Below are 27,241 nucleotides of genomic sequence, written 5' to 3'. Positions count from 1 at the left end.
GAAAGAGTTTTACTTTTCTCAATGAAGTATATAACCTCCATATTACCTCTGCTGTAGTATTTTGCTAACTCCATCTTTCACAATGCTCTTGTTAATCTAAGCTGAACCTGAATGCCTCTCTACAATGTGGTATGCTCATAACAGATTATGAAATGCCTGCTTAGTCACTCACATCCTGTTCCTGAGCTCTAAGTTTATAAACAGATGCTAGTTACAATTCAGGCATCTCTTGGAGGTATGCACAGTAAGAAGCTTCATTTTTCCTGACTTACAGTACATTAAAATAGAAGGAACTTCTACTATAATTAAAAAACATGTTTTTTTTTCAGTTCACTGGAAATAAGAACCTGTCAAATTGAATATTGAGAGACACTTTGCTGTAATAGTGGTCCAGTTACAGAGTATACAGAATATAATAGAATAGTCTGGAGTCAAAAAACATCAGTCACATAAATATTTTTTGAAAGGGCAAAATGAATGCAATAAAGCTGACATGGTGAGACATTTTCTACAGCAGCACTTTGTATGAGGAGGAACACACTTTGTATCCATTAGTTTATGCCACACTAGTATAGTTAAGGGACAGTAGGCCAAAAGGGGCACATATTAAAACTGTGTTCCAAAAATTATCCAAAGAACCTAAAACATAATATAAAATGAATGGTTTCAGTACAAAGAGAGTTTAATAGAATTAGATAAAGAACTACAAGTGTACATAATCATATCCTGTTATATCTAAATAAGGTATTTACAATGCTGTGGCACTAGACTAAACCACTATCATAGATAAATTTTAATTTTTAACTAAATTTAAATGGATATTGCTTTTTGAATGTTTTTTGTGCCTGATACCAGGACAGGAGTTTTTTTCTGTCCTTAACAAAATAATGTAGCACTTGGGTGCAAAAATCAATCCAAGGAGTGCTATACTGGAAGCCAAGATGGAGAATACTTCCATAGCCACCATGACCTTTCCTTTTGTGCTGTGATAGACAGGGAGGAACGTGATCCAAACACAGAAGAATACCTGCATGCTGAATGACAGGAACTTGGCTTCATTGAATGTGTCAGGCAGATTCCTGGACAAGAAGGCCATGGTGTAGCTCCCAAGTGCTAAGGAGCAGAGGTACCCCAGGACAGTGTGGAAGGCAACTGTTGAACCCATGTTGCACACAATGATGATGTGACCACGCTCGGCATGAATATCTTGATCAATGAAGGGTGGAGAGGTAACTAACCAGATTCCACAGATAATAATTTGGATCAGTGTGCAGAAGGGAATGATGAAATTAGGGGCTCTTGATACCATTAACCACCTCACCATTCTAGCTGGAACAGTGGCCTTGAATGCAATAACCACAGTAATGGCTTTGGCCAACACTGTGGAGAGAGCCACAGTAAACAAAATTCCAAATGCTGTCTGCTGCAAGATGCAAGTGGCTGTGCTGGGCTGTCCAATGAAGAGCAAGGAACTGAGGAAACAGATGAAGAGTGTCAATAGCAGGATATAGCTGAGAGACCGGTTGTTAGCCTTGACAATGGGTGTGTCTCTGTGCTTCACAAAGACAACAAGAACCACAGCTGTGAGTACAGAGAAGCCCAGTGCTGTGATGGTGAGTGCCATCCCCAGTGGCTCTTCATAGGCCAAAAAGCTCACAGATTTCCGGAGGCAGTGGTTCTTTTCTGCGTTGGCATAGTGACTTTCTGGGCACTTCACACACTGATCCATATCTGTTTACAAATGAAAGTGACTGTGAATTAATCTTCAGGTCTTCACATACCCACTAATATATTAATTATCCCCAACTGATTGAAGTGCTTCCTGATTCACCTCTTTTTATTGTTTCAGAAAGGCATTTTTAAGGATTCTGTACATTATTTCAAATCTATACTGTGCTCTTTGCCTATGCTGACAAAAATCAAACAGCCCACTGCCTTTGCTCTCTCTTTGAATGCTTTCCTGCAGTTTGTGACTCTGTTGCATCTATTTTATGAGTCCTAACATTTCAGAGCAATATTGTATAATTGCAATTTGGTTCTGACGTCACCTTATGAAACATGTCTAATTCTGGACTTATATTTTGTACAATACTGGCATTAGTGTTTGAGATTCATTTCCTAAATGGTGTTCTCCGATTTTGGACCCATATTTACTTATCTTCATAAAATCTCTTGGGAATCTCAATTTGGTAAATACTCTGAATGATTTCAAACTAAAAATGCCATTGTATACTTGGAGCTTAATTCCTTCACTAGTATAATGTTGTAACATTTAGCTATGGCATTATTTGTTAACACAGAGGTAAAGAACTATTACTAGGCATTAAAAAATAGTTTTTTGGGGGCTGGGGATTTAGCTCAGTGGTAGAGTGCTTACCTAGGAAGCGCAAGGCCCTGGGTTCGGTCCCCAGCTCCGAAAAAAAGAACCAAAAAAAAAATAGTTTTTCAATATTCTGTTCCTAACTATTTGTGAGTTTTACCTTGAAATAAAAACATGTACCTCAGTTTATGAGGCCATATTTCCATTACATTTATCCTTTGCATATTTCTGAACACTATCAACCTTATCAAGGGATTTTCTCTGCTTTATACTTTTGAGCTAACATTTATCAAGGTTATTTTCAGAAGAACGTAATTTCCACTTTGATATCTTGGGTTTTATTTTTTACTTTAATGATCATGGAAATCTACCCATATTTTCTCAAGCTTTTTACACATTCACAACTTCTCCCTTTGCTTCTACTATGAGCATTTTGCTGTTGCTTTTGTATTGTCTATCTTTGACTTACTTAAGAAACATGATGTCTGTGTCATTAACTAACTTATGTAAGGATGACACTTTATTTGAAAATCAGGATTTACTTATTCTACCACCTTTCATCAATGATATCTTGAATTGTAAATTGTTATCATGTGTATTTTCACATTAATATGCCTTATGTATGGTTGGAAATATATTCATTAAAATAAAATTGTGCAGGACTTTGTATCCATGACTGAAGTTCTCTTATTCTGTGAATACCGAAAATATCTGTGGGCATTCCATATAGCTTAAGTGTGGACATAAGGGATTTATCAAAGGAGTATTTCATGTCAAAGGTACTATGAGCTCACATGGAAATTCATGGTGGTTGGATTTCGTATCACATAAGGATGAACTCAATGCTGTCCTTGAACTTAATCTACTTATAGTCCAAAACCCATCTAAATATTTGGTTTTACATACATTATAAAGTGACATTGTCATTCATATCCCAAGAAACCTATCTTTTTATTGAAGAATTATTTATTTTATGTATATGAGTGGTATACTGTAGCTGTCTTCTGACACACATGAAGAGAACATTGGGTCACATTACAGATGGTTGTGAACCACAATGTGGTTGCTGGGAATTGAACTCAGGACCTCTGGAAGAGCAGTTAGTTCTCTCAACCACTGATCCATCTCTCCAGCCCCCAAGAAGGTTATCTTAACCGTGATCTGTGACAAAGTCCAACAGATATGACTGTGGAAGATCATGAAGTAAGTGATACCTATCCATACACAAGCACTTCATAACTATGCATTCTAAGACATAGTGGAAATAACATTATAATGATTATAAGATGAGGGCTGAAAGCTGCCTCCTTCCAGGCAATATATTCATTGTTTTATGGAACTCTAAATGATTAAGGATAAGTATTTTTGTTGTTTCTGCATAAGTATGGGTTGTAATAAAATGAGGAAATTATCTTACCCTTCCATGCTAAACTATCCCCTGCAAAAACAGTCAAGAAAAGAAGTTAATTATTTCACTTTTAACAGTTGCTAACTACACTGGGTTTCCAAGTACATTCTAGTAGTTCTTTAAGGGATTTACTCTTTAAGGGCTTCTACTTGTTTACTTGTGTTGTCCTGTAATTCCTTAAGGTAGTTATTTATGACCTTCTTAAAGTCCTCCATCATCATAATAAAATGTGATTTTAAATCTAGGTCTTGCTTTTCCGGTGTGTTTGGATATCCAGTGTATGCTGTGGTGGAAGAACTGGCCTCTGATGATGTCAAGTAGTCTTGGTTTCTGTTGCTTGGGTTCCTGCAGTTGCCTCTTGCCATCAGTTTGTCTCTGGTGTTAGCCATTCTTACTGTTTCTAATGGTGGGTTGACCTTCCTGTGGGCATGTGTTACAGCACTTCTGTAGACCTGTATTCCTGTTTTCTTTCAGCCAGTTTTGGAACATAGTATTCTGCTCTCAGGCGTGCATTCGCTCCTGACGGCTGGCTTTCAGCTTTCTGTGAGGACAGCAACCAGAACGGCCCTGCCCCTACTGCTTCTAGGTCCCTGTGCACAGGGGGCACAGATGGCACTAGGCATTTTCCTCTTGAGTCAGGAATGTGAGTGGAGAGTAGTCTCCTCTGGGTTCTCAAGGGTGCCTGCACCTCTGAGGGTCTAGCTCCCCACACCCCATGGAATTTCAGTGCAGGGAGCTGTTTGACAGGTTCGGTTCAGATCCAGGTGCAGATCTGGACTGAGGGGCTCCTGCAACTGATTGCACCTATTTTCCTGTGTTTAGAGGCACTATGCAGTTCCTTCTTGGGCCAGGGATGTGGGCAAAGGTGGGCAGTAGTGGCAGTCTGTCCTGCCCTGCAGTCTCAGGATTGCCCGCACTTTTGGGTGATCAGCTCTCTCTACCATGGGATTTGGGAGCACGGGGTTGTGGGCCGGGATCAGAGAAGTTTGGGCCACAGCCAGAAACTGGAAGTGCCCAGTCCCAGAGGACTTCTATCTTTGTGGGTCCTGAGTCCACCGGGAAGGTCACTTGGAGCAGAAAAGTTGACCTTACATCTGCTCTCAGGCTTGTAGTCGCTCTGATAGCTGACTTTCGGTGCTCTGTGAAGGCAGCAACTAGAAGGGTCCTGCCCCTACTGCTCCTAGGTCCCTGTGCACAGGCAACACAAATGGCACTAGGGGTTTTCCTCTTGAGTTGGGAATGTGAGCAGAAAGTAGTCTCCTCTGGGTTCTCAGTAGTGTCAGCACCTCTGAGGGTCTAGCTCTCCCCCCACAGAATTTGGCTGCAGGGAGCTGTTTGACTAGCTCAGTTCAGAACTGGGCGCAGATCTGGACCACAGGGCTGCTGCAGCTGACTGCTCCTGTATCCCCAAGTACATTCTAAAGCAAAGAGTCATGAAGATGACAATGATTAAACCAAATAGGTAATATCACAATATGAAAAAAAATCATGAACTGGTAAAGGGATGATAAAGGATAGAAAGAATTGACACGTGCTAGTAGGAGGAAGTATAGCTCAGATGTATTGAATACATGTAGGAAATTGTAAAAGAATGACATTGATCAAAAGAAAAAAGACGGAGGATATGCCCAACAGAAAATGAGGTAGATTACTTGCAGAGCTTCTTATTTCTCTATTCCCCCAGACCTTATTACTTAATGTCATTTTAGTGATGCAACAGAAAATTATCTTCAGCTTCCCTTCTTCCCACTTCTTCTGTGGATACCACAAATCATCCCCTTCTATTTTACCTCGCCCACTAATTGATGTTCCAAGCTTCAAACTCCAACAGATAACCACTGGTAATCTGCAGGCCAGACTTATTCTCTAGAGAACCAAGTAAGCTGCCCACACTTCTTTCTGTGTTTTCCTAGACCAAATCCTCCCAAATCATTCAAAGCACTTCAGCAGAACAATTTCCCCAGCTTTCTGTTCCCCTGAGCTCCCATCTCCTTGGATTCCACATATCTTGACCTCTGCCTTCCTCCCCCACTGGTTGCTTTGTCTCATATACCAATTTCAATATAAACCCTCTGCTATTCTAAGAGTCACTCAGCCCAGAGCAAAAATGGAGGCTAAGGCAGACCTACAAGCACTTCTACTTCCTGTGAAATTCAATCCCCTCAGTTTAATTTCCATGTCTGTAGCAGAATATTTTTATATCCTTTTGGAACCCATCAACAGATCACAAGAACCTTCTTACATTTCTCTCCCCTTACTCATTCTAACAACAGCAGGCCTTCTCTGTGAATACAACTGCTGAGCAGGCAAGTGAAACACAGCCATTACACTATTGAAATATCGAGAGAGGTAACATAAATCATGTAACAATACACCCAAATACAAAGACAAATATTCAAAAATCAGTTCTGAGACATATAATTATCCCAATCCTAGACACCTAAGTGATGGCATAACAACACAATCAATAACAGCCAAAGTAACATGTATACAATAGAACAGAGCTGTCCTATCACATCTGATTCAGAATATTCTGCATGCTTGAAGCACAAATAAAAGGCTGCAACACAGATTATGTAAAAGTGATGGATGTCCTCAATGATAATGTAAATAAATCCCACAAGATATCCAGGAAAACACACAAAACTTGAAGGAAAGGAATAAATCTCTTAAAGAAAGCCAAAAAACATTGAAATAAATAAAATCAGAAAAGAAGACACAAAATGAGAAAATTAGGGATGTTTTAGAAAAAAATAAATCTATCAGTCAGAGAAAATGTTAAATCCAAAAATCACCTTAAACAAAGAAACAGTAAATCTGGAATACTTTGAGAAAACCAAATCTAAAAATAATAGATATAGAAGAAAGAGAAGAAACCCATTTTAAATCCTATGCTTTCAACAAAAAATATCAATTTTTTCTTGAGATAAAGAATAAACCTATAAATGTTCAAGAAGCATACTGAGCACCAGAAAAGATTCCCATGCCACATGTTAATAAAAACGTAAAACACATACGACAAAGAAAGGATATTGAAAACAACAAGTGGATGATATGAAGCAGCATATAAAGAAGACATAAAAATTTCAACTGACACCTCTTTAGTTACTCTAAGTCTAGAAGGGCTTGGAGAGATGCCCTCTGTATGATTCCAGCCCAGATGATTCTAGCCAGCTAAATTTTTTAAAGTTTAATTTTCTCTTTAAATAAGAAAATTGGGTAAGGGAATCAAAATTGAAAAACAGTAACACTTATTTTGACAAGATAGCATCCAAAATCTTAAACATAGGCTATTATATTCAGATTAAAAGATATTAAAGAATAAACCACAGTATGCAGAAGGGGAAACACAGAAAACGCAACATACAGTATGTCTAAACATTTTGAAATAATAATTTAATGGTAAAAGTTGAAAAATTATGCTGTTTTTGCTAGAGATTAGGTGCATGTTTTGATCTGTTTCTCTCAAATATAATCAGAGTTGATAATTTAATCCTACCTCAAAGCATTTCTTTCAGTACAAAGCAACCAACAAATATATACAAAATATTTATTTGCTAATAATTTCCCTGCTCAATCAACATAGATCCAAAAAATAAAAGAAGTCAAATTTAAACAATATCTATTAACAAATCTAGCCATAGAAAATGTGAGTGGAAATACTCTAATTTATTGAGGTTAACTACATTGAAAATCCTAGGAAACAGAATACTCTCACTGCAAAATTAATAGAAGCAAAACACACAATGTCACCACTGCTACCACCACTACTACCACCACCAGCAGCCACAACGGTGCAATAAAAGAAATTGATAGTTATTGGTCATTGATATATCTTAATATCAATGATCTGTTTATGGATACAGAGGTACTAAATATAGGAACACAATAAAAATAGTATACAGAGAATGTCCACAGCTCTTGGTGCCTACATTAAAAAAATAAGCAAGTCTTATATAAAGAACTCAACGGTATACCTGAAAAGTCTAGAACAAAAGAGGTAATCGTACCCATAAGGATTAAATCTGCAGAAATCATAGAAGCCTTATTGAGGGTAGCCAGAAACCTGAAGCAACCGTCATGAATTTTGTAGGCAAATGCATGGAAGTAGGAAATGTTATTTTGAGTGAGGATATGCATGGTATGCACTCACTGATAAGTTAATATTATCCAAAATGTACAGAACATGCATGATACAACCCACTTACCATAAGCAGTTTAGCAAGGAAGGTCCAAGTGAGGATGCTTCAATAGCATTTAAAAGGGGAAATGAAATAATCACAGGAGACAAAGGGAGGAAGGGACCTGGATTGGAGATCAGAGAGGGAGTAGAAAAGGGAACATGTAGGATGTTATACAGGTGAGAGTGGGCACAGGATTGAATAAGGCCTGTCATTGGATAATAAAGAAGGATGGGTGAGAGAAAATTTGAGGGAGAAGGAGGAGTCTGGAACTGACAGGAGACTGGAGAAGGCTCAGAGTAGCTGTGGAGAGAACATGGAGGCTAACATTAAGATTCCACTCTGTGGAATAACAGGTTGTTATGAATATTCTTAAAGGATGGTTGTGTAAAGGGCATTGTATGTTCAGGTGGGCAATTATATCATATCAATTGGATCAAAGGTTATTGTGTTGTGTGTTCTTTCTTGTGGTGAATTAAGTTTAAGAGTATGTGGTGGCTGGGACACTAATCTGCCACGGAGTTGGGATGTGTGTTTCTGGCAAGATATCTAGCAGATATTTTTAGGTGCTGTGGTGCTGGATCTAGTGGGGGCAAAAGAAAAACATTTTAATAAAATTTTACAACAACAGTTGCTCAGGTATTGGGAGTGGGAACAAGAGAGGAGCCCAGGAGAATGAATGCAAATATGCAAATGCTGGAGACAGAGCATGGTTGGGGAGAACCTCTACAAAGTCCCAGTGACCTGCGATTTGAGAGGCTCACAGGAATCAATGGGGGTGACCTTAGCTGACATGACCTACTGTGGGCATTAGAATCTAAAGTGACCACCTTTAGTAGATAGATAGGGAGGGCTCGTAATGGAGGGATGGAGTCACCAATTTTCATCTAAAATTTTTGTCCCAAAATGGAGCAGAGACTGAATAAATGTTATCTAGTACTGGTCAAACTTGGGATCAATTCCATGGACAGACAGCAAACCCTGACACTATTACTAATGCCAAGTTTTGCTTGGAGACAGGAGAGTTAATGGGGCTGCCTTCTGAGAGTTTCTACCAGCAACTGACTGAGACAGAAGCAGATACTTCAGGCAAGCAATGGAGTGAGGTTAGGGACCCCTACAGAAGAGGTAGGAGAAGAATTGAAAGACCTGAATGTAATGGCAACCCCATAGGAAGACCAAAAGTGTCAATTAACCCAGAACCTTGGAAGATCCCAGAGTCTAAAGCACCAAACAAAGAGAATAAAGTGGCTAGTTGGAGTCCCCCAGCACATATGTAACACATGGCATTTTTGTCTGGCCCCAGTAAGAGAGGATGTGCAAAATCCTGTCCCAGGGAAGGATAATACCCCTCCCCCTATAGGGAAACCTCTGAGACGTAAAAGAGAAGAAGGATGGGGTGAAGAACTCTGGGAGGGAGGACGGAAAGGGGGATCAACATATGGGATATAAAAAATAAAATAAATAATTCAAAATAGAAAATTTAGGGTTCAAATCAATAAAATAAAAAGAAACAAATAAATACAAAGAATCAATAAAGTAATGAGTTGGTTCCTTGCGAAAAAAATCAGTAAGATCAACAAATCCTTATCTATATTAGCTAAAGATAAAGACTTTTGAAAGTTAAAAAAATCAGAAACAAAAAAGTCTTAGGCAGACATCCTGAGACTGCAGGCCAGCCTGCCACTCTGCCCAACTCTGCCCACATCCCTGGTCCAAGGGGAAACTGCATAGTGCCTCTGGACCCAGGTATATAGGAACAGTGAGACTCAGGTTCCTGCTCTTCTGATCTCTGCCCTGGACTGATCTGAACTGGCCAAACAGCTCCCTGAACCCAAATCACGTGGGGGAGAGAGCTGGGCCCTCAGAAGTTTGGACACTCCTGAGAAGCCAGAGGAGACTACCCTCTGCACACATTTCGAAAACAAGAGAGAATCACCTAGTACCAACTGTGCCCCCTGGGTGCAAGGACCTAGGAGCAATCAGGATCAGGACCTTTCTGATTCCTACCAATGCCTAGAGCTGGAAGACAGTCACCAGGTTTGCCTACACACCTGAAATCAGTGCACCTGTTCTCAGAAAATGCTGAAAGAAAAGAGGAAATCAGTTCTACAGGAGTGCTGGATCACAGGCCTACAAGGGTTGAAGTCACTCTCAGACAAGAAAACACCAGAGTCAACCCAATGAATGGCTAGAGGCAAGTGCAGGAATCTGTTCAACAGAAACCTAGGCTACTTGACATTATAAAAGCCCAATTCTCGGTTCCCGTGGGGAAGGGCCCAGGAGCGGCAGGACCCCTGCACCTGAGACACCGCCAGAACCTGAAAGGACAGACCGGATAAACAGTTCTCTGCACCCAAATCCCATGGGAGGGAGAGCTAAACCTTCAGAGAGGCAGACATGCCTGGGAAACCAGAAGAGACTGCACTCTGCACACATATCGGACGCCAGAGGAAAACACCAAACGCCATCTGGAACCCTGGTGCACTGAAGCTTCCGGAAACAGCGGCGCAGATCTTCCTGGTTGATGCCACCACAGAGAGCTCGAGGGCAGCACCCCGCGAGCGAACTTGAGCCTCGGGACCACAGGTAAGACCAACTTTTCTGCTGCAAGTGACCTGCCTGGTGAACTCAAGACACAGGCCCACAGGAACAGCTGAAGACCTGTAGAGAGGAAAAACTACACGCCCGAAAGCAGAACACTCTGTCCCCATAACTGGCTGAAAGAAAACAGGAAAACAGGTCTACAGTACTCCTGACACACAGGCTTACAGGACAGTCTAGCCACTGTCAGAAATAGCAGAAAAAAGTAACACTAGAGATAATCTGATGGCGAGAGGCAAGCACAGGAACCCAAGCAACAGAAACCAAGACTACATGGCACCATCGGAGCCCAATTCTACCATCAAAACAAACATGGAATATCCAAACAAACCAGAAAAGCAAGATCTAGTTTCTTCAAGAAACATGTGAAGAACTCCCTTAGAGAACAAGTAGAAGCCTACAGAGAGGAATCGCAAAAATTCCTGAAAGAATTCCAGGAAATCATAAATAAAAAAGTAGAAGCCCATAGAGAAGAGTCACAAAAATCCCTAAAAGAATTCCAGGAAATCATAAATAAACAAGTAGAATCCCATAGAGAGGAGACACAAAAATCCCTGAAAGAATTCCAGGAAAACACAATCAAACAGTTGAAGGAATTAAAAATGGAAATAGAAGCAATCAAGAAAGAACACAAGGAAACAACCCTGGATATAGAAAACCAAAAGAAGAGACAAGGAGCTGTAGATACGAGCTTCACCAACAGAATACAAGAGATGGAAGAGAGAATCTCAGGAGCAGAAGATTCCATAGAAATCATTGACTCAACTGTCAAAGATAATGTAAAGCAGAAAAAGCTACTGGTCCAAAACATACAGGAAATCCAGGACTCAATGAGAAGATCAAACCTAAGGATAAAAGGTATAGAAGAGAGTGAAGACTCCCAGCTCAAAGGACCAGTAAATATCTTCAAAAAATCATAGAAGAAAACTTCCCTAACCTAAAAAAAGATACCCATAGGCATACAAGAAGCCTACAGAAGTACAAACAGATTGGACCAGAAAAGAAACACCTCCCGTCACATAATAGTCAAAACACCAAACGCACAAAATAAAGAAAGAATATTAAAAGCAGTAAGGGGAAAAGATCAAGTAACATATAAAGGCAGACCTATCAGAATCACACCAGACTTTTCGCCAGAAACTATGAAGGCCAGAAGATCCTGGACTGATGTCATACAGACCCTAAGAGAACACAAATGCCAGCCCAGGTTACTGTATCCTGCAAAACTCTCAATTAACATAGATGGAGAAACCAAGATATTCTATGACAAAACCAAATTTACACAATATCTTTCTACAAATCCAGCACTACAAAGGATAATAAATGGTAAAGCCCAACATAAGGAGGCAAGCTATATCCTAGAAGAAGCAAGAAAGTAATCGTCTTGGCAACAAAACAAAGAGAAGAAAAGCACACAAACATAACCTCACATCCAAATATGAATATAACAGGAAGCAATAATCACTATTCCTTAATATCTCTCAACATCAATGGCCTCAACTCCCCAACAAGAAGACATAGATTAACAAACTGGATATGCAACGAGGACCCTGCATTCTGCTGCCTACAGGAAACACACCTCAGAGACAAAGACAGACACTACCTCAGAGTTTTCACTCTGGAAAAAAACCCTCCAAGCAAATGGTCGGAAGAAGTAAGCTGGAGTAGCCATTCTAATATCAAATAAAATTAATTTTCAACTAAAATTCATCAAAAAAGATAAGGAAGGACACTTCATATTCATCAAAGGAAAAATCCACCAGGATGAAATCTCAATCCTAAATATCTATGCCCCAAATACAAGGGCACCTACATACGTAAAAGAAACCTTACTAAAGCTCAAAACACACATTACACCTCACACAATAATAGTAGGAGATTTCAACACCCAAATCTCATCAATGGACAGATCATGGAAACAGAAATTAAACAGAGACGTAGACAGACTAAGAGAAGTCATAAGCCAAAGGGACTTAACAGATATTTATAGAACATTCTATCCTAAAGCAAAAGGATATAACTTCTTCTCAGCTCCTCATGGTACTTTCTCCAAAATTGACCAATTATATGGTCAAAACGGGCCTCAACAGGTACAGAAAGATAGAAATAATCCCATGCGTGCTATCAGACCACCACGGCCTAAAACTGGTCTTCAATAACAATAAGGGAAGAATGCCCACATATACGTGGAAATTGAACAATGCTCTACTCAATGATAACCTGGTCAAGGAAGAAATAACGAAAGAAATTAAAGACTTTTTAGAATTTAATGAAAATGAAGGTACAACATACCCAAACTTATGGAACACAATGAAAGCTGTGCTAAGAGGAAAACTCATAGCGCTGAGTGCCTGCAGAAAGAAACAGGAAAGAGCATATGTCAGCAGCTTGACAGCACACCTAAAAGCTCTAGAACAAAAAGAAGCAAATACACCCAGGAGGAGTAGAAGGCAGGAAATAATCAAACTCAGAGCTGAAATCAACCAAGTAGAAATAAAAAGGACCATAGAAAGAATCAACAGAACCAAAAGTTGGTTCTTTGAGAAAATCAACAAGATAGATAAACCCTTAGCCAGACTAACAAGAAGACACAGAGAGTGTGTCCAAATTAACAAAATCAGAAATGAAAAAGGAGACATAACTACAGATTCAGAGGAAATTCAAAAAATCATCAGATCTTACTATAAAAGCCTATATTCAACAAAACTTGAAAATCTGCAGGAAATGGACAATTTCCTAGACAGATACCAGGTACAGAAGTTAAATCAGGAACAGATAAACCAGTTAAACAACCCCATAACTCCTAAGGAAATAGAAGCAGTCATTAAAGGTCTCCCAACCAAAAAGAGCCCAGGTCAAGACGGGTTTAGTGCAGAATTCTATCAGACCTTCATAGAAGACCTCGTACCAATATTATCCAAACTATTCCACAAAATTGAAACAGATGGATCACTACCGAATACCTTCTATGAAGCCACAATTACTCTTATACCGAAATGACACAAAGACCCAACAAAGAAAGAGAACTTCAGACCAATTTCCCTTATGAATATCGACGCAAAAATACTCAATAAAATTCTGGCAAACCGAATCCAAGAGCATATCAAAACAATCATCCACCATGATCAAGTAGGCTTCATCCCAGGCATGCAGGGATGGTTTAATATACGGAAAACCATCAACATGATCCATTATATAAACAAACTGAAAGAACAAAACCACATGATCATCTCATTAGATGCTGAGAAAGCATTTGACAAAATTCAACACCCCGTCATGATAAAAGTCTGGAAAGAATAGGAATTCAAGGCCCATACCTAAACATAGTAAAAGCCATATACAGCAAACCAATTGCTAACATTAAACTAAATGGAAAGAAACTTGAAGCAATCCCACTAAAATCAGGGAGTAGACAAGGCTGCCCACTCTCTCCCTACTTATTCAATATTGTTCTTGAAGTTCTAGCCAGAGAAATCAGACAACAAAAGGAGGTCAAGGGGATACAGATCGGAAAAGAAGAAGTCAAAATATCACTATTTGCAGATGATATGAGAGTACATTTAAGTGATCCCAAAAGTTCCACCAGAGAACTACTAAAGCTGATAAACAACTTCAGCAAAGTGACTGGGTATAAAATTAACTCAAATAAATTAGTAGCCTTCCTCTACACAAAAGAGAAACAAGCCGAGAAAGAAATTAGGGAAACGACACCTTTCATAATAGACCCAAATAATATAAAGTACCTCGGTGTGACTTTAACCAAGCAAGTATAAGTTTCATACAATAAGAACTTCAAGACTCTGAAGAAAGAAATGGAAGAAGTCCTCAGAAGATGGAAAGATCTCCCATGCTCATGGATTGGCAGGATTAATATAGTAAAAATGGCCATTTTACCAAAAGCGATCTACAGATTCAATGCAATCCCCTTCAAAATACCAATCCAGTTCTTCAAAGAGTTAGACAGAACAATTTGCAAATTCATCTGGAATAACAAAAAACCCAGGATAGCTAAAACTATCCTGAGCAATAAAAGGACTTCAGGGGAAATCACTATCCCTGGACTCAAGCAGTATTACAGAGCAATAGTGATAAAAACTGCATGGTATTGGTACAGAGACAGACAGATAGACCAATGGAATAGAATTGAAGACCCAGAAATGAACCCACACACCTATGGGCACTTGATTTTTGACAAAGGAGCGAAAACCATCCAATGGAAAAAGATAGCATTTTCAGCAAATGGTGCTGGTTCAACTGGAGGTCAACATGTAGAAGAATGCAGATCGATCCATGCTTATCACCCTGTACAAAGCTTAAGTCCAAGTGGATCAAGGACCTCCACATCAAACCAGACACACTCAAACTAATAGAAGAAAAACTAGGGAAGCATCTGGAACACATGGGCACTGGAAAAAATTTCCTGAACAAAACACCAATGGCTTATGCTCTAAGATCAAGAATCGACAAATGGGATCTCATAAAACTGCAAAGCTTCTGTAAGGCAAAGGACACTGGTTAGGACAAAACGGCAACCAACAGATTGGGAAAAGATCTTTACCAATCCTACAACAGATAGAGGGCTTATATCCAAAATATACAAAGAACTCAAGAAGTTAGACCGCAGGGAGACAAATAACCCTATTAAAAAATGGGGTTCAGAGCCTAACAAAGAATTCACAGCTGAGGAATGCCGAATGGCTGAGAAACAGCTAAAGAAATGTTCAACATCTTTAGTCATAAGGGAAATGCAAATCAAAACAACCCTGAGATTTCACCTCACACCAGTGAGAATGGCTAAGATCAAAAACTCAGGTGACAGCAAATGCTGGAGAGGATGCAGAGAAAGAGGAACACTCCTCCATTGTTGGTGGCGTTGCAGACTGGTACAACCATTCTGGAAATCAGTCTGGTGGTTCCTCAGAAAATTGGACATTGAACTGCCTGAGGATCCAGCTATACCTCTCTTGGGCATATACCCAAAGATGCCCCAACATATAAAATGTACACGTGCTCCACTATGTTCATCGCAGCCTTATTTATAATACCCAGAAGCTGGAAAGAACCCAGATGCCCTTCAACAGAGGAATGGATACAGAAAATGTGGTACATCTACACAGTGGAATATTACTCAGCTATCAAAAACAACGAGTTTATGAAATTCGTAGGCAAATGGTTGGAACTGGAAAATATCATCCTGAGTGAGCTAACCCAATCACAGAAAGACATACATGGTATGCACTCATTGATAAGTGGCTATTAGCCCAAATGCTTGAATTACCCTAGATCCCTAGAACAAACGAAACTCAAGACGGATGATCAAAATGTGAATGCTTCACTCCTTCTTTAAAAGGGGAACAAGAATACCCCTGGCAGGGAAGAGAGAGGCAAAGATTAAAACAGAGACTGAAGGAACACCCATTCAGACCCTGCCCCACATATGGCCCGTACATATACAGCCACCCAATTAGACAAGATGTAAGAAGCAAAGAAGTACAGACCGACAGGATCCGGACGTAGATCTCTCCTGAGAGACACAGCCAGAATACAGCAAATACAGAGGCGAATGCCAACAGCAAACCACTGAACTGAGAATAGGACCCTCGTCGAAGGAATCAGAGAAAGAACTGGAAAAGCTTGAAGGGGCTCGAGACCCCATATGTACAACAATGCCAAGCAACCAGAACTTCCAGGGACTAAGCCACTACCTAAAGACTTTACATTGACAGACCCTGGACTCTGCCTCATAGGTAGCAATGAATATCCTAGTAAGAGCACCAGTGGAAGGGGAAGCCCCGGGTCCTGCTAAGACTGAACCCCCAGTGAACTAGACTGTTGGGGGGAGGGTGGCAACGGGGGGAGGGTGGCAATGGGGGGAGGGTTGGGAGGGGGACACCCATAAGGAAGGGGAGGGGGGAGGAGGATGTTTGCCTGGAAACCGGGAAAGGGAATAACATTCGAAATGTATATAAGAAATTCTCAAGTTAATAAAAAAAACATAAATAAAAATAAAATAAAATTTAAAAAAGCCCAATTCTCCCATCAAAGAAAACACTGGATATCCAAACACAACAGAAAAGCAAGATTTAGATTTAAAGTCACATTTTATGATAATGATGGAGGACTTTAAGAAGGACACAAAGAACTCCTTAAAGAAATGCAGGAAAACACAAGCAAACAAGTACAAGCCTTTAAAGAGGAAACACAAAAATTCCCTGAAAGAACTACAGGAAAACACAACCAAACAGGTGAAGGAATTGAGTAAAACCATTCAGGATTTAAAAATGGAAATATAACAACACAGAAAGCAGAAAGGGAGACAACATTGGAGCTAGAAAACCTAAAGAATAGACAAGGAGTCGTCGATTCAATAATCACCAACAGAACACTAGAGGTAGAAGAGAGAATCTCAGGGGCAGAAGATACCATAGAAAACATTGACACAACAGTCAAAAATAATATGAAACAGAAAAATTTCCTAGCCCAAAATTTCCAGGAAATTCAGGACACAATGAAAAGATCAAATCTAAGGATAATAGGTAGAGAAGAGAGTGAAGACTCCCAACTTAATGGGCCAGTAAATATATTCAACTAAATTATAGAAGAAAACTTCACTAATTTAAAGAAAGAGATGCCCATAAACATACAAGAAGCCTACAGAACTCCAAATTGATTGGACCAGAAGAGAAATTCCTACCTTCACATATTAGTTAAAAGAACAAATGCACAAAATAAAGAAAGAATATTAAAAGCAGTAAGGGAAAAAGGTCAAGTTAGATATAAAGGCAGACCTATAAGAATTACACCAGACTTCTTACCAGAGACTATGAAAACCAGAAGATCCTGGACAGATGTCATACAGACCCTAAGAGTACAGAAATGCCAGCACAAGCTACTGTATCCAGCAAAACTCTCAATAAATATAGATGGAGAAACCAAGATATTCCATGACAAAACCAAATTTACACATTATCTTTTCACAAATCAAGCCCTATAAAGGATAATGAATGGAAAACTCCAACACAAGGGGCAAAACTACACTGTACAGAAAGCAAGAATATAATCTCCTTGCAATGAAACCAAAACAGAGACACACAAACATAATTCCCCAACACACAATGAAAATAACAAGAAGCAACATTCACTATTCCTTAATATCTCTTGAAATCATTAGACTAAATTCCCCAATGAAAAAACACATACTAACAAACTGGATACATAAAGAGGATTGAGCATTTTGCTGCATTCAGAAAACACACCTCAAAAACAAAGACACACACTACCTCAGAATAAATGGATGGAAAACAACTTTCCAAGCAAAAGGCCCCAAAAAATTGACTTTCAATCAAAAGTCATTAAAAAAAGATAAGGAAGGACACTTAATATTCATCAAAGGAAATATCCACCAAGATGAACTCTCAATCCTAAATATCTATGCTTCAAATGTAAGGGCACCCACATTCATAAAAGTAACCTTACTAAAGCTGAAAGCATACATTGCACCTTACACAATAATAGTAGGAGATTTCAACATCCCATTCTCATCAGTGGAGATATCATGGAAACATAAATTAAACAGAGACATAGAGAAACTAACAGAATTTATGAATCAAATGGATTTAACAGATATTTATAGAACATTCCATCCTAAAACAAAAGGATACACCTTCTCGGCACCTCACAGTACCTTCTCCAAAATTGACAATATAATCAGTCACAAAACAGGCCTCAACAGATACAGGAAGATAGAAATAATACCATGCATCCTATCAGATCACCACAGACTAAGACTGGTCTTCAATAACAGCAATGATGACAGAAAGCCCACATATACATGGAAGTTGAGCAATGACAACTTGGTCAAGGAAGAGATAAAGAAAGAGACTTCTTAGAATTTAATGAAAATGAAGATAAAATACACACACACACACACACACACACACACACACTCACACACAAACAAACCTATGGGACACAGAGAAAGTGGTGCTATGAGGAAAACACATAGCTCCGAGTGCCTGCAAAAAGAAACAGGAGAGAGTATATGTCAGCAGCTTGACAACACACCTAAAAGCTCTAGAACAAAAAGAAATAAATAAACCCAAGAGGAATAGAAGGCTGGAAATAATCAAACTCATGGCTGAAATCAACCATGTAGAAACAAAAAGAAGTATACAAAGAATCAATTAAATCAGGATCTGGTTGTTTGAGAAAACCAACAAGATAGATAAACCCTTAGCCACACTAACCAGAGGTCACAGAGAGTGTATCCAAATTTTAAAAAAATCAGAAATGAAAAGGGAGACATAACAACAGAATGTGAGGACATTAAAAAAAATCATCAGATCCTACTACAAAAGCTTATATTCAACAAAAATGTAAAACTGGAGGAAATGGACAATTTTCTACACAGATACCAGGTACCAAAGTTAAATCAGGAACAAATAAACCATTGAAACAACCCCATAACTCTTAAAGAAATAGAAGCAGTTATTAAAAGTCTCCCAACCAAAAAGAGCCCAGGACCAGATGGGTTGAGTGCAGAACTATCAGACCTTCATAGAAGACCTCATACCAATACTGTCCAAAATATTACACAAAATAGAAACAGATGAAACAGTACTAAATTCCTTCTATGAAGCCACAATTACTCTTATACCAAAACTATACAAAGACCCAACAAAGAAAGAGAACTTCAAACCAATTTCCCTTATGAATATTGATACAAAAATACTCAATAAAATTCTTTCAAACTGAATCCAAGAACACATCAAAGCAATCCTTCATCATGATCAAGTAGGCTTCATCCTAGGGATGCAGGGATGGTTCAATATATGAAAATCCATCAACTAATCCACTACATAAACAAACTAAAAGATAAAAACCACAAGATCATTTCATTAGATGCTGAGAAAGCATTTGACAAAATTCAACACCTCTTCATGACAAAAGTCCAGGAAAGATCAGGAATTCAAGGCCCTTATCTAAACGTAATAAAAGCAATGTACAACAAACCAGTAGCTAACATCAAACTAAATGGACTGAAACTTGAAGCTATCCAACTAAAAGCAGGGACTAGACAAGGCTACCCCTCTCTCCCTACTTACTCAATATAGTAATCAAAGTCCCAGCCAGAGCAATCAGACAATACAAGGAGGTCAAATAGATAGAAATTGGAAGGGAAGAAGTCAAATTAGCACTATTTGCAGATGATATGATAGTGCACTTAAGTGACCCCAAAAGTTCCACCAGAGAACTATTTAACCTGATAAACATATTCAGTAAATTGTCAGGGTATAAAATTAACTCAAACAAATCAATAGCCTTCCTCTACTCAACGGATAAACAAGCTGAGAACGAAATTAGGAAATGACACACTGCACAATAGTCCCAAATAATATAATATATCTTGGTGTGACTTTAACCAAGCAAGTGAAAGATCTGTATGACAAGTAATTCAAGTCTGTGAAGAAAGAAATTGACAAAGAACTCAGAAGATGGAAAGATCTCCCATGCTCATGGATTAGCAGGATTAATATAGTAAAAATGGCCCTTTTGCCAAAAGCTAACTGCAGATTGAATGCACTCTCCATCAAAATTCCTACTCAATTCTTTATGGAGATAGAAAGAGGTATTTGCAAATTCATTTGGAATAACAAAAAAATTAGGATAACTAAAACTATACTCAACAATAAAAGAACTTCTGGGGGAATCACCATCCCTGACTTCAAGCAGTATTACAGAACAATAGTCATAAAAACTGTATGGTATTGATACAGAGACAGGAAGATAGATCAGTGGGACAGAATTGAAGACCAAGAAATGAATCCACACACCTATAGTCACTTGATCTTTCAAAAGGGAGCTCAAATCATCCAGTGGAAGGAAGATAGCATTTTCAACAAATGGTGCTGGTTCAACTGGAGGTCAGCATGTAGAAGAATGCGAATTGCTCCATTCTTATTACCAAGTACAAAGCTTAAGTCCAAGTGGATAATGACCTCTACATCAAACCCTTCCACCAGAAAATAATTGAAACACAATATCTACAGAAAAAAGTATAGTAAAAGCTATAAAGGAAAAATTCCAAGTGATGTAAAGAGGCCTATCAAAATTACATCTGACTTCTCAACTCCAACAGAGACTCTAAACATTAGAAGGGCATAAACAGAGGATGTCTTACAGCTGGTAAGAAGTCACAGATGCCAACCTAGAATATAATACCCAGCAGATCTCTCAGTCACCACAAATGGAGAAAATAAGATATTCCAAAAAAAGAGCATATTTAAAAATATCTATCCCCAATACCAGCCCTACAGTATATACTAAAATGGAAACTCCAATCCAAGGTGGTGAAATACACACAAGTAAACACAGGTAATAAGTAGTTCCACAGCAGTAAAAACAAAATAAGGGAAGTGTGGGGCAGTGGACTGAGAAAACTTGATAAGACTGAGTGGGTTCAGAAGCGCTGGAATTTCTTACCAGTAGGTATTTCACCTGTTCCTTACTGTGCCCTTTGTCATGTGACCACAGCACGCTATGGAGAGGATCTTGACAATCAGCCACACATGGCAGTGCTGCAAGCCCCTCAACATGAAGATTATAGACAGCATCTGTTGTCAGAACCCAAGCCATCCCAATAATGTATGTAAGACCCTATCCAGTAAAATAACAGTGTGAGAATTATTCTATTCTATCAAGGATCATCTGAGAGGTTTTGTCATATAAGAGTTATAACACTCCCTGGGGAAGAGAGTTCTTGTTCTAAGTTCTGACCTTCGAGCAGTGGTATCAGTCAGAGCAGCAGAGGTACACAATCAGCAATGGTCCTGTTTATGACAGACATTCTGCTGTGTAGTAGGCTCTTGCTGCCCTAGAATAGCAATAGCTTCAGAAGGGAGCACTGGCTATCTTTATCTGACCCTTCTCCCTGTCAAGGAGTATAATTTTTTGAACACTCTAGCCAGGCAGATCCCCCACAGATAGTATATATAGACCTGGAATAGACAGACAACTGGCCACCACATGGCGCAAGAATGGCAGACACACTAAAAGCAATACCATGGGAAGGTGAGTGCTTCTCTTCCACCCCAAATGTAGAGACACAGTCTCATCACATAGATTTACAAATTCTAAAAGAACAATTAAAATCTTCTGGCCAGAGTATATTAGTCATGCTTCCCTAGAGTCACAGTACTTATGGGTAGTCTCTACAAAGTAAGAGAATTTGTTTATGACTTAGAGTCTGTAGTCCAACTCCCCAACAATGGTCAGCAGCACCTGTGAATGGAAGTCCAAGTATCTAGCAGTTGCTCAGTTTCACAAGGCAAGCAGTCAAAAAAGAGAATTTTCCTTCTTCTGATGTCCTCATGTAGGTCTCCAGCAGAAGGTATGGCCCAGATTAAAGGTGTGTGTCACCATGCCTGGATATGGGACTTGCTTTGTCCCAGGTGATCTTGAACTCAGAGATATCCTTGCCTTACTCTCCTTGGATTCATAGCCACTATGCCTCAAGATCCCCATACCAAGATCTTGGCCAGAAACTTGTATCTCCCAGCCTCAAGATCAGGATCATAGGTGAGCCTTCCAATTTTAAATTATAGTTCCAACCTCTAGCTCCTGTATAAAGCCCAACAGCCCATAACAGATAGTGACAAAGATTCTCTATCTGACAAAAACCCTGGTAACGCAAGAACCACTTAAAAGACACAGGGTAGCTGCCAGTTCTTAAATCAATAGAAAGGCTTAGTGTTTTAATCTCTGTAAAATCCCCAAAAGCCAATAGACCAAGGGATCACTCCATTGGCAAGACATTTTCCTCTTTTCTGCCATGGATAACTTGTCATCAAATAAAAACATACCCCCCAGGTTAGGGAGATATATGCCCTATGAAAAGCCCACAAAATAAAAATAGCCAATACTAATCCTTCTTATTTTGGGAAAAATTCTTTCAGACAGTGCTATACTTATTTACAGCCCTGACTCAGAGACACAAATAACTTTTCTCCTCTGAAACACAGTTACCTGAGAAGAAAAATAATCCTCCTGTGATTTTTTTGTCATTCTTATCTACAAATCAACAATACATTAGATCTTCTAAAATAGGGCACATTTATAGCAGCAGAGCCCCTGACCACCTTCAGTCAGGTGCGCCCAAAGATCAAGGTCCTAAAGACTATTCTACCCTATTTAAGATCTCACACTTCTCACCCAACTGAAAAGAAAAATTAAATCCCAGCCCTGACCACGTATCCCTCAAAAAACAACTCCATTCAAAAGCAACTAAACTTCCACTGCCCTCTCCCCTCACTCTATCTTGCCCTAACCAATCACAGAGAGAGGAATCTCTCCTTACCCCTCCCTGAGCCATAAAAAGCCAAAGATCTACTAAATGCTTTAATAAAAAACTGCCAAACTACATAGTTCCCTATCCCCAACTATCTACCATACAACAACTTTATAATTTCTGTGACTCCCTTACACAAACAAACCACACTTCTCATACAACTCAAACCCTGATACAGGACAAAAATCCCCAAACCCTCCAAATTCCTCATTAATACTAAGCCTAATTAAACTAAGCTACCCAACTGGTAACTATTCAACATCAGTCTTTTAAAAATTCAGACAATAAAAGAGATGACAACTGTACACCTTAGTCAAAAATCTCTCCTATAGAGCCATATTGCCAACTTAAACATATGCCAAAATGAAATATATATATATATATATATATATATTTGTCATTTTTCCCTGTCCAGTCTGATTTTTTTCAATGAAAGACACTACGTCAACAAGTCAAACTGACATGATATCCCACAGTGTTTTGATAAACTCTTTGGCAAAAACGGCTTTTTCCCTAAAACACAACAAACACTGAAACAAACTATTATAAACACGTCTGCCTCTTACCAACCCAAGCATGAGACAGCCTCAAACAACTCTCAGGATGTTACCTTTTCCCTGCTCTTTCTCTGTCAAAGACAAACAAACAAACAAATAAAAACCAATCCAAAACTCCTATCTAATAGTAACACTTCAGGGGAAAGAGAGTTCCCTCTTGAAGCTTTTGCCACTGGAAGCTGCTCATGCCCACTACAGTAACTTCCTGCCCATTAGTCCTGATCTTGTTGCTAACCCAGTAACCCCTACACAACACAACCTGCAACAGCATCTCACTGCTTTGTACCTTGTGAACAATTGTGATAGTCGAGCTTCCTCTCCCTGCTCAAGTAGCAGCCACCCTGCTTGCTAACACCAGTATGCCCCAGAGCATATCAGGGTCTTGCTGTTCTAGGTAGCAAGTGCCCTGTAATAAAGTAGAGGTTGCCTTAATCTGACTTCCCTCACCTCTTGGAAGATTACAATTCTTTGACTGCTCTAGCTGTGCCAGGTCCCCACAGATCTATGTCGATAGATTTCAACATACCAATTGACAGTGTAGCACACATGAATACGTACACACACACACACACACACACACACACACACACACACACACACACATACACACTAACCATAACCGTAACCCTAACCCTAGCGTGCACACACACACACACACACTAACCATAACCGTAACCCTAACCCTAGCGCGCGCGCACACACACACACACACACACACACATACACATGCACACACGTGTCCACACACATTAGTAACAGGAACATCAAAATAATAGGAATCAATGATCATTGGTCATCAACATATCTCAACAACAATGGACTCAAGTCCCCAGTAAAAATTGCAGGCTAGCAGAATGGATGAGAACACAGGATCCATTACTCTGTTACATACCAGAAACATACCTTAGCTACAAAGATATTTATTAATTCACAGTAAAGGGTTGAAAACATGTTTCTGAAGAAATAGACCAAAGAAGCAATGTTGAGTAGTTGTTAATAATGTCTAATAAAACAGCCTTTCAATAAAAATTAAACAAAAGTGACAGTGCATGCACAGTTCATACTCATCAAAAGAAAAATGCACTAAAATGGCAGCTCAATTCTGAACATATCTGCCCCAAACTCCAGGGCACCAACATTTATAAAAGAAATGTTACTAAAGCTTAAACTATACCTCAAAACTCAAACATTAATAGTGGGAAACACCAACACTCCACTCTCACCAGAAGACAGTTCCTCCAGAGAGAAACTAAACAGAGAATAATGAAATTATGTGAGGTGGTGAATATAGTGGTTCTAAAATGTATTTACAGAATCTTTCACCCAAACATAAAATAAAATACAGTTTTCTTAGCATCTCATAGAACCTTCTTCAAAATTTACCATGTAGGTGGTGACAAATCAAGCCAAAATAGAATCAAGACAATGGAAATAACTCCTTGTATTTTATCAGTCCATCACGGATTAAAGCTGGAACTATAAGACCAACAGAAGCTACAGAAAGGCCACATAATAATGGAATGTGAACAACTCTATACTCAATGATAAGTGCTGAAAGGAAAGTTCATAGCACTGAGTGCCTTTGTAAACAAATTGGGGAGTTCTCATACTAGCAATTAAAAAGTACACCTGAATGCTCTAAAATATCAGCAAACACACCTAAGAGGAATATATGTCCTAAAATTAACAAACTTGGGGCTGAAATGACCCAATTAGAAACATAAAAATGGATGATACAAAGACTCAATGGAACCAAGAACTGGTTCTTTGAGAAAATGAACATAATAGGCAAACTCTTATCCAAACTAACTAAAAGGCAAAGGAAAGTATCCAAATTAACAAAATCAAAAATGAAAAGGGAGACCTAACAAAAGACACTTGTCAAGTCGTGCTAGGCCATGTAAGGGATTCAATGACATGGTTCCCACCCCTAGAACACAGACTGTATATGAGTTTTGATGTTTATTGTGGTTGTAAGTCTTGTTTGTATAATAATGTCCATATTTTCTTGCTCCTCCTTTGAAGAAATGTCCTCACTGCCAAGGTTAATGATTCCATGATAAACACAAACAGTACAAGGCTAGGAGTCAAGGACATGTATAATTCTCAGCAAAGTGGTAGAATGCTGTGACCATCAGGCTGTGGAAAAGAACTCTGAAAACATTAGTTCAAAAATATATGATTTCTCAACTAGGCAAAATATAAGGATGCAATATGAATTATATGAGGAGCCTCACAGATGTAGAAAAGCAGATGCAACGACACTGTGAGCCAGGTTGTCAAAAAGATACTAAGAAAGGAGATAAAGAAATTCAGGGAGTTGTGATCCTAGGGCAAGTTTCCACCTAGCTTAGTTTACAAGGTCAGGCAGGTCTCTGAATTCCTTTGCAATGTTAAAAAATGAACTTGTCCTTTTCCCGAGTCACTGGGCTAAGTTTTTGGAGTGCTAATATGTGGGATGTTGAAAAGGAAACCTAGAAAAAATGATTGAAGTGATTTGTAAATAAAAGAGTAGCCTTTTTGTCTGCATGTGATTCTTCTGTAGAATTTATTTCTAGGGAGAGCTAAGCTGTCTGGAGATCTTTGGAGTGTGAACACAGCTTTTCAAGATTTTTTTCAAACAGGACTTCTGATTTTAGATGAAAAAAGCATGGAGAATGAACAAAGCTCTTTTAGAATTTTTCATAGCTCTGTTAGAATTTTTCATAGCTCTCTTAGAATTTTTTCCTAATAGGATTTCAGAACTTGGCTGGAAATCCCAAGATTTACTTAGAGAGAAAACATAGTGTTTTTTAAAAATATTTTCTAGCTGTTTGTAAGAGGTTTTCTCAAGAGCAAATGTGGATATATTAGAATGTTTTCTTGGTTTCTGGTTTTAATCAGAAAATCTAAGAATTTCTTTTAGGATTTTTCTAACAGGATTTCTTTCTTTTTTTTATTTTATTAACTTGAGTATTTCTTATATACATTTCGAGTGTTATTCCCTTTCCCGGTTTCCAGGCAAACATACCCTCCCCCTTCCCCTTCTCTATGGGTGTTCCCCTCCCCATCCTCCCTCCCTTGCCGCCCTCCCCCCCAAATCTAGTTCACTGGGGGTTCAGTCTCAGCAGGACCCAGGGCTTCCCCTTCCACTGGTGCTCTTACTAGGATATTCATTGCTACCTATGAGGTCAGAGTCCAGGGTCAGTCCATGTATAGTCTTTAGGTAATGGCTTAGTCCCTGGAAGCTCTGGTTGCTTGGCATTGTTGTACATATGGGGTCTCGAGCCCCTTCAAGCTCTTCCAGTTCTTTCTCTGATTCCTTCAACCAGGTTCCTATTCTCAATTCAGTGGTTTGCTGCTGGCATACGCCTCTGTGTTTGCTGTATTCTGGCTGTGTCTCTTGGGAGAGATCTACATCCGGCTCCTGTCGGCCTGCACTTCTTTGCTTCATCCATCTTGTCTAATTGGATGGCTGTATATGCATGGGCCACATGTGGGGCAGGCTCTGAATGGGTGTTCCTTCTGTGTCTGTTTTAATCTTTGCCTCTCTATTCCCTGCCAAGGGTATTCTTGTTCCCCTTTTAAAGAAGGAGTGAAGCATTCACATTTTGATCATCCGTCTTGAGTTTCATTTGTTCTAGGGATCTAGGGTAATTCAAGCATTTGGGCTAATAGCCACTTATCAATGAGTGCATACCATGTGTGTTTTTCTGTGATTGGGTTACCTCACTCAGGATGATATTTTCCAGTTCCAACCATTTGCCTACGAATTTCATAAAGTCATTGTTTTTGATAGCTGAGTAATATTCCATTGTGTAGATGTACCACATTTTCTGTATCCAT

General features: G+C 39.1%; 1 protein-coding gene across 2 annotated transcripts in view; it reads right to left on the bottom strand.

Annotated features, from left to right (window-relative positions):
- Positions 1–446: 446 nt before the first annotated feature.
- Positions 447–27,241, bottom strand: part of Vom2r37 (vomeronasal 2 receptor, 37) — a 59,482-nt gene continuing 32,687 nt past the window's right edge. The window contains exon 6 of one of the 2 annotated variants that reach the window (XM_087591988.1): positions 447–1,731. In XM_087591988.1, coding sequence (XP_087448114.1) covers positions 794–1,731 — 938 coding nt within the window. In that variant the 3' untranslated portion in view covers positions 447–793. 2 annotated transcript variants of the gene reach the window in all.

This window comes from Rattus norvegicus, chromosome 1 (genome assembly GCF_021556685.1).
Source record: "Rattus norvegicus strain SHRSP/BbbUtx chromosome 1, alternate assembly SHRSP_T2T, whole genome shotgun sequence".
NCBI lineage: Eukaryota > Metazoa > Chordata > Mammalia > Rodentia > Muridae > Rattus > Rattus norvegicus.
Note: the sequence above shows the minus strand (reverse complement) of the source record. Positions and strands in the feature narration are given on the sequence as shown.